General features: G+C 40.8%; 1 protein-coding gene across 4 annotated transcripts in view; it reads left to right on the forward strand.

Annotated features, from left to right (window-relative positions):
• The window catches only part of GRHL2 (grainyhead like transcription factor 2), a 100,472-nt gene that overhangs the window by 20,999 nt on the left and 63,840 nt on the right, over positions 1–15,633 (forward strand). For all 4 annotated transcript variants that reach the window (XM_081116992.1, XM_081116995.1, XM_081116993.1 and 1 more), the window contains exons 2-3: positions 11,481–11,676; positions 13,855–13,922. In XM_081116992.1, the coding sequence (XP_080973118.1) occupies positions 11,481–11,676; positions 13,855–13,922 (264 nt within the window). The remainder of the gene's footprint in view (positions 1–11,480; positions 11,677–13,854; positions 13,923–15,633) is intronic.

Genomic DNA, 15,633 nt, shown 5'->3' on the forward strand with positions numbered 1-15,633 from the left:
GCCTCTTCATCTGCGTCACCCCCAACCCTAAGGATGTATATTTGAAGATAGATGTATATGTACATATGCGTATTCCGATGCATTCACAGAACATACGCAGTTTTAAAATTAGTCTTTGACTTCAAGCACAGATCTAAGGCCAGAGGAATAACTTTGAGCGCTTTTGACTATTGTCTAGAGGAGGGAAAACAAGTAACTGGTTTTTATTTTCCTCATAGTATTCTCAGAAGCCCATCTAAATTCTAGGAAGGCAGACCAGAGTTAACTGGTTTTTATTATTTCCAGCGTTATTTGTTTTAGGTTAAGTTTATTGTACAGTAAAGCTCATTTATTTGCCCTATTTTGTTTTAGAGAAGAGACGTCTTGTGTAATCAGTGTGTTTAATGTGGATTTTGTATGGGCTTTTCCATTACTTCCTTGTGTAATCTTTTGGGGTCTCTAATCTAGTTCCTTATCTATTAAAGACAGGTAGATTCTAATGTTTTTACCATTCAATATTTCTGTTAATTTTGAAGAATATGGACTAATTCACATGCCATGTGAAATTACAAATTGAGTAAGACATAATACCCACTTGCACAAAGACAGTGAAAGTTAAGACTTGTGCCTAAATAAAGAATAATAAAATGTTGAATGCCTTGAGATTAAAAAAAAAAAGGCAAGAGACCTTGTGGAAATGATTTTTTCTCATTAGATAGAAAATAATCCTTAATTGATCTCTTTCCTGGACCATTTCAGTAGCCTCTTTCTTGGTCTTCTGGTATCTGTTTTCTTTTTAATCCATTCACTGCAGCCAGTGATGTTTTTAAAACACATATTGATCAATTCGTTCTGTTGCTAAAGACCCTGCAAGGCCTACCTCATGCACTTAAAATAAAATTTAAAAATCTTAAAGTGAATTACAAATCCTTGCGTAATCTGGCCTCTGCCTATCTCTTAAACTTTGTCAGACCTTGGTCTCCCTCGTGAAACATTATGGTTCGGCTACACTGTTCTTCATTTAGTTCCTGGGTTGGGAGAAGGCCTGCCCTGCCTCAGGGACCTCGCACGTGCTGTTCCTGCCATGTCCTCCTTCATTTCTTCTCCTTTTTTTCTATCTGACTAATTCTTCCTCCTCAAGTCTCAGCTTAAGTGTCACTTCCTCAGTAACCCATTTTCTCAGTCTAAATGAGCTCTGTGTTAACCTGGGTTCTCAGAGATGAAGATTCCAAGATGGAATTAAGCATGTAGGGTTTTGTTAGGGGAACCTCATTTTCACTAATTGTAATTGCTGATATGTAAGGTCTTATTTATCTCACATTAGGTCATCATTTTTATTTTTTGCTTACTTTTGTTTTATTGATCAATGTTTCTTTTTCCATTATTTTTCTCTAGTGATTTTCTGGAGTAGTGGTTCTCAAACTTTTTGTTGTCAGAATCCCTTTTAGGGACTTTTTAAAAAAGACCCTAAAAATCTTATATTTGTGAGATGTGTGTGTGTGTGTGTGTGTGTGTGTGTGTGTACACACACACATATATATCAAATTAGAAATTAAAGTTGAGTAATTAAAATATTTATGATTCAACTAAAATAGTAATTATAAACCAATTGCATATTAACATAACGTTTTAAAAAGGGAAAATAAAAATTTCAAAACAAGAGAATTTAGAGAGAAGGGTGGTATTGCTTGACATTTTTATAATTCTCTTTAATGTCTGACTTAATAGATAACTGCTGGATTCTCATATGAGCTTCATTCAGTCTGTTACAAAATGTTATTTTGGTTGAAGTTTATGGAAAAAATTCTGCTTCCATTGATAATTGGAAAAGAAATATGTATTTTCATAGCCTTTTCAGATAATCATAGATATTCTGAAATTTTGATACTGCATGAAAATCTACAAGTAATAGTTTCTTAAAAGTTCTTTTCAATGTGGAAACTGAAATCATACAGTGAGCTTTCTGTGCTCTATTACATTAAATCCGTAGGTTTGTCTTGCACTTTGAATGGGCCTTTTACCTGTGTGTGATTTTTGTAACGTCATGAATTGTCATTTGGAAATATCGGTTGACTGAGTGACTCAGTCTTCCAAATGTTAACATGTTTCATGCTATATTAGCAAAAAATCACCTCCATTAATATTTCCATCAATCTCATCAGAAAATCTTTATATATTAGAAAGTTGTCAATAGCGGTCGATGCAAGTTTTAAAAAAATTCTAATTGTTGCTTGAAGACTCATTATGATTGGCAACAAATGCTCTCAATTGTTTTCCTTGAAGTGATAAAGTCACACTTGGTTTATATTTGTGAAAGTGCTGGCCAAGCACCCAAGTCTGGAAACAGTTAGTTAGTTGGTCCTTCTTTGCTGTAATAATGGAGTCCTATGAAAAGAGCGGCTAGTTCAGTTTTAACTCAAACAGTTGCACAAGTGCTTTTCCTCCAGGCAATCATTGTCCCTCAGTATGCAGTAGAAGTGCTTTGTATGTACTGCCTACTTTGTGACACAGAATATTAAAAAGATGCCTGCCTAAAGTTCGAGATTAAAATGAGCATTTTATACTACTTTATCAAGGACATTCTCACGTGAAACTAGCATCTTTTGTTTGCTTGTTTTGTTTTGATTGTGAATGTGTGTCAATAAGAATACAATGACTTAAGAACTCTTTGATGTCACTGCTTTGATTTATGTCAAGAATCGAAAACTTTACCCACCATTCGTTTTGTACCATTAGTGCAAATGTCAACATAGTGAGTAAGGCAATACTGTCTTAGTATCATTAGGAAAACAGCTTTGACCTTACAAACCTCTGAAACTATCCAAGAGACATATTATGACAATTGCTGCTTTAAAATTTCTACATCCTGTCTTTATCTTAGCAATTGCTATCATTTAATTTTTAACAAACATTTAAACTTGCATTTTCTTTCAATATCAGGAATTAATTATTATCCATTACTTTTTCTCTGTGCAAAGCGAAATCTTCAGTATACTTTTTAAACAACCTTACACCAACCTCTCAGATACTTCATTCTAGTTTGGTATTATCTCTAAGAATCCTTTCTTAGTGGTACACATTTTATTTTCCTGATCAGAAATTAGTTACAGTCAATTTAATATTTTACTGATTTATCTGATACTCTTAGTGCTATATCACTTTTCTTCTCTACCCACGAATGTCTCTTTTTCACTTGGAATTGAGGAATAATTCTTTCCAAAGGAATATATGAGTGGAATAGTTTTTGAATCCTTTCATGACCAAACATGTCTTTATTTTGCCATCACACTAGTTGATCTTTTGCTGTGTTCAGAATCCCACGTTCAAATCTCTCTTCTTGTCTGACAGCATTTAGTGACGCAGATGAGAAGTTTACTGGCTGACTTGTTTTGTTAAAAGTTGCTTAAATCTTTTTTTTGTTTTTAAATCCTCACCTGAGGATATTTTTTCCATTGCTTTTTCAGAGAGAGTGGAAAGGAGAGATAGAGAGAAATATTGATGTGACAGAGACACATCGATTGGTTGCTTCCAGCTTGCGCCCCAACTGGGGCGAGCCTGCAACCGAGGTACGTGCCCTTGTCCTGAATCGAACCCGGGACCCTTTGGTCTAAGGGCGGACACTCTAACCACTGAGCCAAACCAGCTAGGGCAAAAGTTGCTTAGTGCTTTTTCAAGTCTTTTGGGGGTAGCATTTTCTGTTTAATCTTTAACATAGAAATTTCACAGGATATGGCTCCATGTATTTCTTTTTATTATTCACAATTTTGGAGCCTTTCATCCTCAAGATTCAAGTTTCTCTTCAACTAGAGGACATTTTCTTCTATTATTTCTTTGATTATTTCTTTTCCCCTTTCATCCTTCCCATTGCTTTCTTCTGTAGCTCTTGTTAGTTGAGCGTTGTACTTCTGAATCTATTCTTGCATGCAGTTTAACTTTTCTGCTTAATTTTTTCCTCTAAAAACTGGGAAAATTCCTTGCTTAGATATCCTAGATCATTAAATATTTTTGGTCTTTTCAATTCAAACCTCATACAAAATTTTAGTTTTATTTCAGAAATTACGCATCTTGTTTTGCTATTATTATTTTTTTTCGTTGTAATCTGAGCTTAATTTGTAGATGCAATATCTTCTTTTTAACATTATTTTCTCTACCCAACATTATTTTCCTCATCAATAAGCTGTTTTGATATTCTTGGAGTTTCTCTTTCATTCTTGTTAGGTTTCCTTAAATATCTGGTGATTCTTAGTTCTATTAAAAATGAAGAGTTTGATCGCCTTTCAGAGCTGCCAGGGGTTGTTAGCCAAGTGGAGCCCACTCTTCCCGAGGGGGCTGTTCTCTAAGTGACGGAGTGACCACAGGTGCTGAGGGTTCCTGGAAGATTCCTTTGCATGCGTACAAGTGAGGTCCAAGGGGATTGGACACATGGGAGGGTTTTCCCTGTTGTTTTAAGCTGAATTTTGTTTGTTTATTTCCATTTGATAGTTTTAAAGTTACTCTAGGCATTTTACCAAGTTATTTCTCTCTGGGGTCCTAGGGCCCCCCAGAGGCCGAATCGTTTTGTATTTAGAAGTGAACTCGGTAGGTAGTTCCTCTTGGTCATAGACACTGAAGACTCAGATAGACGGTTCCAGGCTTCGTGGGAAAACTGGTGCTCACTTATGCATTACTCCTCCTGCACAAGAGCTGGGGGGTAGCCTCGACTTTGGTTTCTCCTCTATTTCAACCTCTGCTGCTTTCTGTCTCCTAGAATTGGATAAAATTTCTCTTTCCACATTGACTATACATCTGATTACTTCTCTCACTTCAGGGAAATTTTTCAGATTTGAAATGGTCTTCAGATGGAAGTCTGCCCTGCAGCCTTTTATTTTTTATTTTTGTCGTTTCAAACTATAAGAGAAAGTTTATTTAGAAAGTTACACAGGCAAAAGAAGTGCCCTTGGAAGAAATGGGCTCAGGGAACAAGTTACAGAGGCAAAAGAAGGGCCCTTGGCCCGGAGGAGAGAGAAAGGCAAAGGTAATGGCCTGGGGGGGAGAGGAGGAGGGGAAGCACGGGTGCTCCTTGGAGGGAGAGTGAACTCCTGCAGCCTTTTAAGAGACTTTTATGTTGTTGTTGTTTTTCTGCTAGGGATTTGAGCACAGTAAGTTCCTCTGAAGAACTGATTCTCTTTTTTAATAATTAAAATTGATTTGCTTTAAAAATGACTCCTTTAAAAATTGTATTTTTGGTCAGTATCTAAATATAATGTTTCCAATATTTTCTGATTATTTAATTTATATTTATATCATGCCAATCGTATAGCACTTTTCCACAGGACATTTGGAAAAGATGGCCTCTAGCCATTTCAAACTAAAGATGAATGCTGGGGAGCTTCTATCCCTCACCCCGAGTGATTGATTCATGTTGCCTGATGTAGTACATGCCCTGCAGAATGTTTCAGCACCTTGGAATTGTACAAATAATCTAAACACATAGACCCCGTCTTCAAGGAGTTTGTAGAATTCTCCTCTGCACACTTTCTCTAGAACTCTGAATTTGGAAACCCTTTCATTGACTTGCATGCAAGAAACTCCCTGATACATCGGTCTCTTGTACTCAGTCTGTTTTTAGTTCCCTCTTTTCAAGTGACTTTGTTTTTCTGATCATGAAAATAGAGCATAGTTAAGACTTGGCAGCAGAGAGGGATGCTTAAGGGCTCTGGTATGCGGTCCTGGTCTGAGCTGAGTGCTACGTGACCCTGGGCGAGTCGCTTAGCACTGGCAGCTCAGTGTCCTCATCGGTGTGAAGGGCGTGTCGTGTTCCCCGTACCTGACTTGACGGCTACTGTGACCCACGTCAGGGCCTCAGAACACTGTGTGGCATGTGGTAGGTGCTCAGTAAGTGTGTGTGACTTCTTGTTATCGAAGACTATTTGAAAAGTTGAAAGAGGCAAATAAAAATTCACCTATAATCACTGTCAACATTTTGAACTTAGATTTATACACACATGCACACACGTTTTAGTTATCCCATAGATTGTGATCTCTACAAATTCTTTACAGTTTTTATTATTGAAAGAGAGGAAGAGGGAGAGAGAGAGAGAGAGAAACATTGACGTGAGAGAGAAACATCAACTGGTTGCCTCCTGTGCTGTATGTGCTCTGACTGTGGGGACCCAACTGTAACCGAGGCATGTGCCCTGACGGGAAAGGGAACCGGCAGCCTTTTGGTGTGTGGCTCCAACCAACCGAGCCCCATGGCCAGGGCAGATTCTCTACATTTTAAACATTCTTTTCTTGCCCTCTTCTTTTCACTTTCCGCTGTGAGACCTTTCTCCTGTGGTGGTTTCTACTGATCGATGGTGTGCCTCTCCTGCACTTCTTACTTGTGTTCCTAACCCTCGCAGTCTCAGGTCGGATTACTGAGTCAGTTGACTAAGACCGTGCTTAGGGTGCTAACCAAGCTGGGGCAGCAATGAGAGGAAGAGAGAGGGCGTGTGTCATGGATATGCTTCAATCAGGGGATCAGAATATTTTATTATTAATGTACCTAAAAAGGGAACTATCTGCATTTCTCTACATGTAAGCTTTGTGTTATAGTACATAATTTTTTAAAACTCTGCCTTTTCTGTGGTGGAGGGCATCATAATATTTTCAACATGAAGCGTATCAATATCGTCCCAGGTTTGTGGGTTCATTTCACTTTCCTTGAATCTTACGTACATGGATTTTTTTTCCATGGCAAAAGGTTAGAGTCATTAAGGACAAATGCTCAGTGTAGAAAGTTTCTAATAAATTTCAGCCCTTGTTCTTACATGGAAAGTACCTGTTATCTCTTGTGATTTGCCTCTAGCAAGCACCAAAAGAAGGGATATTACTAAAGAAAGCCAGCAGTGAAATGACTAACGTATTTGGCATTTAAATTGTGACATTAACCCTGGATAGGATGATTGGTTCATTCATTTCCATTTGAAAGTCTTATTCTGTTAATGGGGAAAACGCTACGATTCCAAAGGAAAGAACTGTCGCTTCTTTGAAACTTTGCTCTTATGTTTAGTTTCTGAATTTGGCCTCTGTCTCTTTTTGCTGGGAGCTGAAATGATTACATGTCGGTTATTCAGCCTCAAACAACTGAAGCAGATGAAGACAGAATCCCACGTGCTGACCGCTCAGAGTAGAAGATGAGATGTTCCATGGATCTGAGATACTAGTTTTGAAATAAACTGGACTGTTTTCCTTGTTTAAAAAAGATCTTCTATTTGGAGAGCAGAATTCATACCACATCAAGATAAAGGCTGTGTGTCTGTGTGTGTGAGAGAGAGAGGTGTGGGGAGGGAGATGAAAGAGGAGACTGAGGTCCAGGACACAGCGTGGTATCCTAAGAATTATATAGAAGCTCCACTTCTTAAAGAGGGGGCTTGCCCTGGGTGGGAAAGTTCTTCCCCCCACTCAGGTAACTGTTGGGAGTCACAGGCCACAGGTGGGAGGAAGGGTCGTGAAGAGCAGACCTTTCCTGGCCGGATTCAGTCTCCCCCTTGCTTGCCTTTGGCCTGCATGTAAATGTGCTTTGTCTCCTAGGACTGTAGTTCACATTTAAGGAGACCAGAGGAGTGAAATATCATTTGTATAATTTGAAGGCAATACAGCAATTAGGATGTGAGAGAAAGATAGTTTAAATAGGATCAGTGGTTGTTAAAGTAAATTTGTAATTATACTTCCTAAAATTGAGGGAACTTGCATTTGTATAATACTTTATAGCTTACAACCAACCTTACAAACATGCTATAAATAGATTTTATCAAAACATGAAAAATATGGCTCCCCCATTCCCTTCATAGTACTTGAAGGCCCAACTTTTACTTTAATTCCTCAGTGCACTTTTACTCACTCAATAACTGTTAATTGAGTACCACATATGTGACAGGCACAGTTCGAAATGGGGTGTAGCCGTGAACAAAGCAAAGAACCCCAGCCCTTGCGAAGAGTACATTCTTGTGAGGGCAGACAGACAGTAAGCGCCAAATGTAATAAATAGGAAAGCTCCTTTGAATGTTAGAAGATCGTGACTGCTAGGGGAGAAAGATTAAGGAGCTGGGTAATGGAGCTAGAAAGTTCTAGAGGGATTGGAAAGTCCAGGATGGGTGGAGGCAGGCCACTACATTAAATAGGATGGTCAGGATAAGTTTCTTTGTGATGAGATTTGACTTGGAGGAAATAAGACTTAGCCTCGGTATTTGCGGGGAAGAACATTCCAAGAAGGTGAGACAGCTGGAGCCAAGGCCCTCGGGTAGAGATGTGGTATCAGTGTAGCAGGATCAGAATGAGTAACTAGGCAAGTGCTGGGAGAGGAGGGCAGAGAAGGAAGGGAGGTGAGAGCCCGTCGGGGCTGGCGGACCATCGGAAGGACTTTAACTTCTATTCTGAGGGAAATGAGGAGTCACGGCAGGGTGGAGCCTGGAGTGATAGGATGTGGTTTGTGTTTTAATGGGATTTCTCTAGATGCTGTGCTGTTGAGAATAGACTGGAGGGAAGGATGGTAAAAGCAGGGAAAATTACTAGGGGACTATTAATTATCTACTGCTGTGTAATATATCTCAAAACAGAGCAGCAAAACCAGCAAATATGTATTGTCTTACAGTTTCTGATAGTTAGGAATCTGAGAGCAATTTAGCTGCTCGGTTCTGGCTCAGGGTCTCTCAGGAGGTTGTAGTTAGGTTCTCACCTGGGGCTGTGATTGGTTTAAGCCTTGACTCCGGAGACTCTCCGGAGCTCACTCGTGGTTGTTGACAGTCCTCAGGTCCTCATTAGCTGTTGGTCAAGGCTTCAGTTCCTCCCCACAATATGTCAGTTTGCTTTTTCTGGAGAAAGAGAGATAGAGATAGAGGTAGAGGGTGGAGGGTAGAGGCAGAGGCAGAGAGAGATTGAGATTTACCAATTTGGAAGCCGCAGACTTTATTGCCTAATTCTGGAAGTGTCATACTGCCACTTTTGCCATATGCTATTGGTCATCTGAGGCAATTCTGGAAAAATGTGAGAGGGGAAACTCTAGGAGGTATCATTGGGGGTCTCCTAGGACAGAACTGAGACTAAAACTGAATTTATTCAACTCCAAAACCATCCTCCCCCTAGATTAAGAAAAAAACACCCCCAAACAAATAAACAAAACCAATGCCCTCCAAGGAGTCGTGAAAGAAATGGATAGTGAGGAATGGATTGCAAGTGATCATTTGTGTCAACATTTCACTCTCCTCATTTTTGTTTTGTGATCCCAAGTGTAATGGATTTATGTCTGGATTTGTTGGCTATCACTACACACATTTTAGGAGGTAAAGACACTGTGTGCTAAGTTTCATATGCCTCTCTCCAGCAAAGCATTCCTGCATTAGACTCTTATTAATGCTGGGGGTAGGGGGTGGTAGGTTGTCTCTGACAGTGATCTGGAGCTTTTCTTGACTTGTTCGTTGTGATCTTAGTCACATGTCTGCTCCACCTCTTTGACTACTAAAGCCGATGACTCATCTCTCAACTGTTCTCCCAATATACACAAAATGAAGTAGTGGATTAAAGAAAACAAATGAGAAAAAAATATATATGTGTGATCTAACACAGCCTTAGCCTTGCTGTGAATGCTCAGGTGTTAATCTAGACTCTTCTTCAGAGAAGGACCAGAGACCAAGTTTAGAGTCGCTCTTTAAAAAAAAAAAAAGTTTTTATTGATTCTAGAGAGAGAGGAAGGGAGGGGGAGAGAGAGAGAGAAACATGGATTTAACTGGCAACCTTTTAATGAATGGGACAGTGCTCAACCCACTAAGCCACACCGGCCAGGGCTATAGTTGCTCTTTACAGTTCTGTGTTCGAGACTACGCAGAACCTAATATACCTAAAGCTACACAAAAGATATTGAAAAAGTTGATCACAATGATGAAATCAACTACATAAGTTGTTCCAAACTTTCACAAAAGCAGTTCTGTGAAACTTTCCTTTTTTTTTTTTTTTTTAACAGATCTGTATTTCTGCTCACTATCCAGAGAGATTATTCTGTTGTTATAAAACCAAGCTTTACTCAACAGTGCTTTGTACCAGAGAGATTATAATCTGTGAAGAAAAAATACCAAAGTCATTACGCAGTTAAAGGGAAGAGCATAAAAGTCTCCTTTGGCCATCAAAAATATTAAAAGAAACAACAAGGGAAGTTGTGCTTTCCCAGAATATTTCTTTCCATTGATCATGCAAGGACTCATCAACCATGTCATATAGGGGAAAAGCTGATTAATCTAAATTTATGAGGGAACATTTGTGCTGGGAACAGATGAAATCAGCAATCCAGGAAGCTCAGCAGGAGGGAGGAGGGACTTTGAGAAGATAGACTCAAGGAAAAATCTCTCCAGTGAATCAGGACACTACGTAGCATAGATCAGTTGGTGGCTCTTACGTCAACCCATGAACCTGGAAGTCATGGTTCAATTCCCTGTCAGGGCACATGCCAGGGTTTCGGGCTCGATCCCCAGTAAAGAGTGTGCAGGAGGCAGCCGATCAATGACTCTCTCATCATTGATGTTTCTCTCTCTCACCCTCTCTCCCTTCCTCTCTCTGAAATCAATAAAAAACATATTGGGGAAAAAAAAAAAAAAAAAAGAGTTGGCTCTTATCCTTCACCTTGGCACTTCCTGCTAAACTTTTGGAAATTAGCCAGTGTCGCAGTTTCCATTGATTAGTACAGGGGTTGCCTTCACCAGTCCCGTCGCTCGCCCCTGCTGTGTTACTGTGAGTGGACATAGGTGTTACGGAAATACAATGTCTCACTGTTCCATTTTGTTTCTATTTCAGTGAACAGGTGAAAGCGGGCCAGGGGGTTAGTGCCAAGGCCTCTCTCGGTGCCTTTACTTGACAGCTGGGTCCTGACCCAGGAGAGCTGCTGAGGACTGTCATGGTCCTTGGATATTTCTGTCATTATTTGCATTCTCCTTAAGAAATTGCCGCATTTGCCAGTTGCTGCTTTCCCCCAGTGTGGCTTGGTTAGGGTTAATAAGTGATTCCTCCAGCCCCTTTCTGCCCATCCTCTCCTGAAGTCTCTGCTGACAGTTCTCTGGACGCACTCCTCACTCTCCACGGTGGCTTTTGTACCCCGTAGCTCCTATGTCATTTAAACAGATTGGGATTCTGGGGCCACCCTGTCTTATCACTTCGCTTCTTTTCCTTATCATGCAGCGTATCTGCAACTCTTGTTTGCAGAGTAGCTTATTCTGCCTGTTTTAATTAAGACTCAGATTAGCCTCCAGTACTGCAGCAATTTCAAATGTAGATTAAACGAGATACGACAGTTTTTAATAATCATTAACGTGATTGCATTTACGTATTGCACATATTTCTAATTAGAATTCAGAGAATGAAACAAAACCTGCTTCCTCGCAGGGTTTCATTTTCATATTCGGTAATGAAGAATAATAAAATAAAATGCATATGTTATTAATGGGAAGAGGAATATGTCTCTGATGATGAACCTCACATTTCTCTCACTTTTACAGTAATAAACGACTGGTGGCCTTAGTGCCCATGCCCAGTGACCCTCCGTTCAATACCCGAAGAGCCTACACCAGTGAGGATGAAGCCTGGAAGTCGTATCTGGAGAATCCCCTGACGGCGGCCACCAAGGCGATGATGAGCATTAATGGCGATGAGGACAGCGCTGCTGCGCTGGGCCTGCTGTACGACTACTACAAGGTACACCTGCAGCCCACCCCCCTCCCCTTCCTGCCCCCAGGGCCTCCCCTCAGTGGGGGGACGAAGGCACAGAATCTTTATCCCAGGCCAGAGCCCAAGAAGCGTTTCCCCTCCTGTGGACTCCAGCCCCTCCTGTTCTCATTGCCTCCCTGGTTTCCCATCGATGAGGGGCAACGACCCACCCACCAGGGAACCTTTTCATTTGGGATAATTACTTCTGTGTTCTCCGTTCACATGCATACATATTATTTACATGTAATTCCTATTTCATGCCATATTGCAGATACTTTCACTTTATGATTATTATTTTTAGTGACTGAAGAATATTACCCTGGGTAGCTGTATTATAATGTAGGGCTTGCTCAGCTGTTGGGCATTTAGGCTGCTCTTAGATTTCCATTTTATAAGAAACATTCAGGGGTTCTAGACTTTTCAGTTTTACAAGGAATATTTCAATGTATGCTTTTCGGGTAGACTTTTGTGGCATTTCCAAAACCTAATATTGTTACAACCCTACCTGTCTCCGGTTGTTTTGATAGATACTAAATATTTTGGAAAAAACCCTTTTGGCTATTTGTGAATAATAATACTATGAACATGGGTGTGCTGGGCATTGAACTTCTGTGCTTGTATGTGATCTTTAGTAGATGAGAGGAGCAATGTTTTATTAATCTCATTTCTATCCAGCACTTAGCAATGCCCAGAGCATTGTATGTAGACTCAACATTGACATGTGAATGGACTTATAATTGATTTATCTTATTTTTTTTTAACAAATACTTGTAAAGTACCATACAATCTATATGCTTTAAAAAAAATTAACTCATTTAATTTTACTAAAAACCCTGTGAGGTATAAAACTACCATTAAGCCTGTTTTACAGATAAGGAAGTGAGGCAGAGTTTAGTTAGCAGTAGAGCTGGGAATCAAATCCAGATATTCCGGTCGAGGACTTGACTCTCAGCCACACTGCTCTGTTGTCTCCCTAGTCCAGCCCACTGGGCTTGCATATACAGTGGTCCCTTGGTTTTTTAACGTAATCCGTTCTGGAAGACCGTTTGAGTTCTGAAACGTTCGGAAACCGAGGGATCAACAGCCGACAGCTAGTCCTCAGGATCTTGCAGGGCACATTTGACTTCTGAGGCGTGTTCGAAAACTGAAGCATTTACTCCCAGGTTTACAGTGTTCGTAAACTGAAATGTTTGCCGACAGAGACATTCAAAAACCAAGGTACCACTGTATATTCAGGTGAGCGGAAACAAAGAATTGCTAGGGGAATTCAGAAGAGAAACGCCTCTCGAAAATGCTCGTTTATGTCAAAATAGTGAAGACTGCATCTTAGATGCAGCGGAGTTTGGCTAGAAGGAAGATCTCAAAATCTAGCAAGAACAAAACAAAACAAAACCCCCCAAATTATCCAGCTAACCAAACAAATCCAAACCTACGATTTCCATGTTTGAAGACTCTGGCAGAGAAATGCAAACAGTCAGAGCTGCAGTGGGGTGATTAGATAGATGACCAGAAACTCTGCTGGTGGGCTGCCCCTTCTCACAAGCAGTGCTTTTTCAATCATGTTTCAGGCAATGTATTGCCATTATGCTGGTGAAGACAATAAAAGTGTGTTAGAAGAAAAACTGGAAGCAAGTCCTTGAACTATGTAGAGAGGATGGGTAAAGGGTGGTCCAGGTATTCAGATGCTGCTCCCTCACCGGACAGGGCCCAGATTGCTCCCTTCATGTCAGCACCTGCAGCCCCTCATCAGAGTAGAGGGTCAGTCCCTCTTCCTTAACAGGATGCTTGTTGTAACTCTAAGATGTTTTCTGACTGCTCTGGGGCACAGATGTCCAGATTCATCCTTCATTTATCATGTTCCTTTCCCCCATCTGCTCCCAATGTGGGGAGGGCTCAAGAGTGGTTCAGGTCCAGGAGAGTTGCCCATGTCAGCAGTGCCCAGCAGGATCATGATGGCCGTGCCCCTCCTTTTAGCATCACCCCCCTGTGTCTGGCCCACTGTTCTTGCACCCATTCAACCTTTAACCATCTCCTGGCTGTAGCAGATCTGCCACCTTCTTCTAGAGAGTGTTCCATTTCAGTTTTTTGCTTCTGCTGGCGTCGAGCTCTGCACATGGTCACAGTGGCACTTATGCAAGTCTGACTGGTGGTTTCTGATGTTTCCAGGTTCCTCGAGACAAGAGGCTGCTGTCTGTGAGCAAAGCAAGTGACAGCCAAGAAGATCAGGACAAAAGGTACTTCTTATGCCTGGCTTCCAAAAAACTCTTGTTCTATGTTTTTTTGTTTGTTTTTAAAAAACAACAGTATTAAATTATAATTTTTGTTCTTGAGAGGAGATGGGGTCAAGAGGCATAGCCTCCTCTGTCTGTCTTTTGGAGGCTGGACCAAAACTCAATCTTTCAGTAGGGAGCCAAAATTGCATTTTTCAGTTGTGCATCCAAAGAGTCACCAGCAGGCTCTTGATATACCTGCCCTATTCTGAGGAGGCTGAAAATTCCCATAGTTACAGGTGATCTGCTGGCAAGATAGCCCACTGTGGGGTGAGTTTTCTGTCAATCCCACAGCTGTGTAACTGTGATCAGGCCGTTGAGGGGACAGGACACGTGGAGCTTGCTTTTGATGAGGGAGAGGATGAGGCTCTGGGGGAGCCGTGGACACTGTCAGGGGGCAGGGGCAGGAAAGATGTTAGGAGATCATCATGTAATACTCCTTTTGTGCAATCTTGAAATAAGAACCAATTGAAAATCAAGATACAGGTTGAAATTAAAAAGGAAAAAAATATCAGTTTTATTTCTAATGAAGGCAGTTAGAGAATGTGATTTTGAATCTGCAGTTTGTATCATTTCAGTCCTGCCTTAGATACCCTAATTCATCTAGTCCCAGGCCTGACTTCAGGCCTCCCTGCAGGGACAGACCACTTATGGTATGCCAGGGGTGACTGGACTGTCCCCTCTCTTTGGCCAAGATGATTCAGACATAAAGAGGAAACTAGAAGGGACTGAACCACCTTGCTCAGCTACATCTTCCCAACTCGCCTAATACATCTCTTCCCCTGAAGAGGGATGGAGAGGCCGCAGTGTTTTTCTATTGCAGGTTTTTTCAAATGGAAATGCGAAGCCAAGAGAAATGAAATCCCCTGCCAGCGCATATGTCAGAATCTTGCCTGGCCTTGATAGGAACTGCTTGTGACATTATGATTGTATTATATGTCTAGCAGTGGGGGGCCACCCCACCGGCCCTCAGCCTTAGGCTGTGCATCGCCTCCAAGGTACACCCCTGCTTCTGATTTTCAGGTCCACAGGGATCTTCTGATGCTCCCCGCTGCCTTGGGGCCCTGGGCCCTGGTTGGTAGTAGTGATAACAAGGGGAAGGAAGCTGCCACTCTTCAGGTTCTGTAACTTTCCCTCCATTTAGCCACTATTCATTAAGCTAAGACTATGCTGTCTGCTAAGTCCTACACCAGCAATCCTGGAGGGATCAGGGAGAACTTGAGTCTCAGATGTGTACTCTGCCTGTATCACAATAGACAAAAGAAGCCATGTTTTGTTAAGGCATCTTTTAGATCACCTGAAAGAGTGGCAGGTGCTTACTGTATTTTAATGGTTATTTTTGTGATTTTAATGAAGCACCTTTAGAAAAAGCTGGCAGTGAGGTAGACAAAACCACCTTGTTTAGACTAATTATGACTTAGTGGATTCCTGTTCAATGTAATTTGGAAGGATATCATTTGATCTGCGGTGCATTCATGAATTAAGGTGCCCTGTGCTAACATGATGTCATTATAACTGTATACAGAAGGTTCTTCTTTGGAAAATGGACTTTCAATGACAGAATCCAAAAATTTTTAGAAGTATATTGAATGCACCATTCTTAGCCTTGCATTTTTCTCATAATTTTTGGTTCAATTTTAAATTATATTGCCGGTGAGTTGGTATCTCACACTAA

This window comes from Miniopterus schreibersii, assembly GCF_964146895.1.
Source record: "Miniopterus schreibersii genome assembly, chromosome: 17".
Classification (NCBI taxonomy): domain Eukaryota; kingdom Metazoa; phylum Chordata; class Mammalia; order Chiroptera; family Miniopteridae; genus Miniopterus; species Miniopterus schreibersii.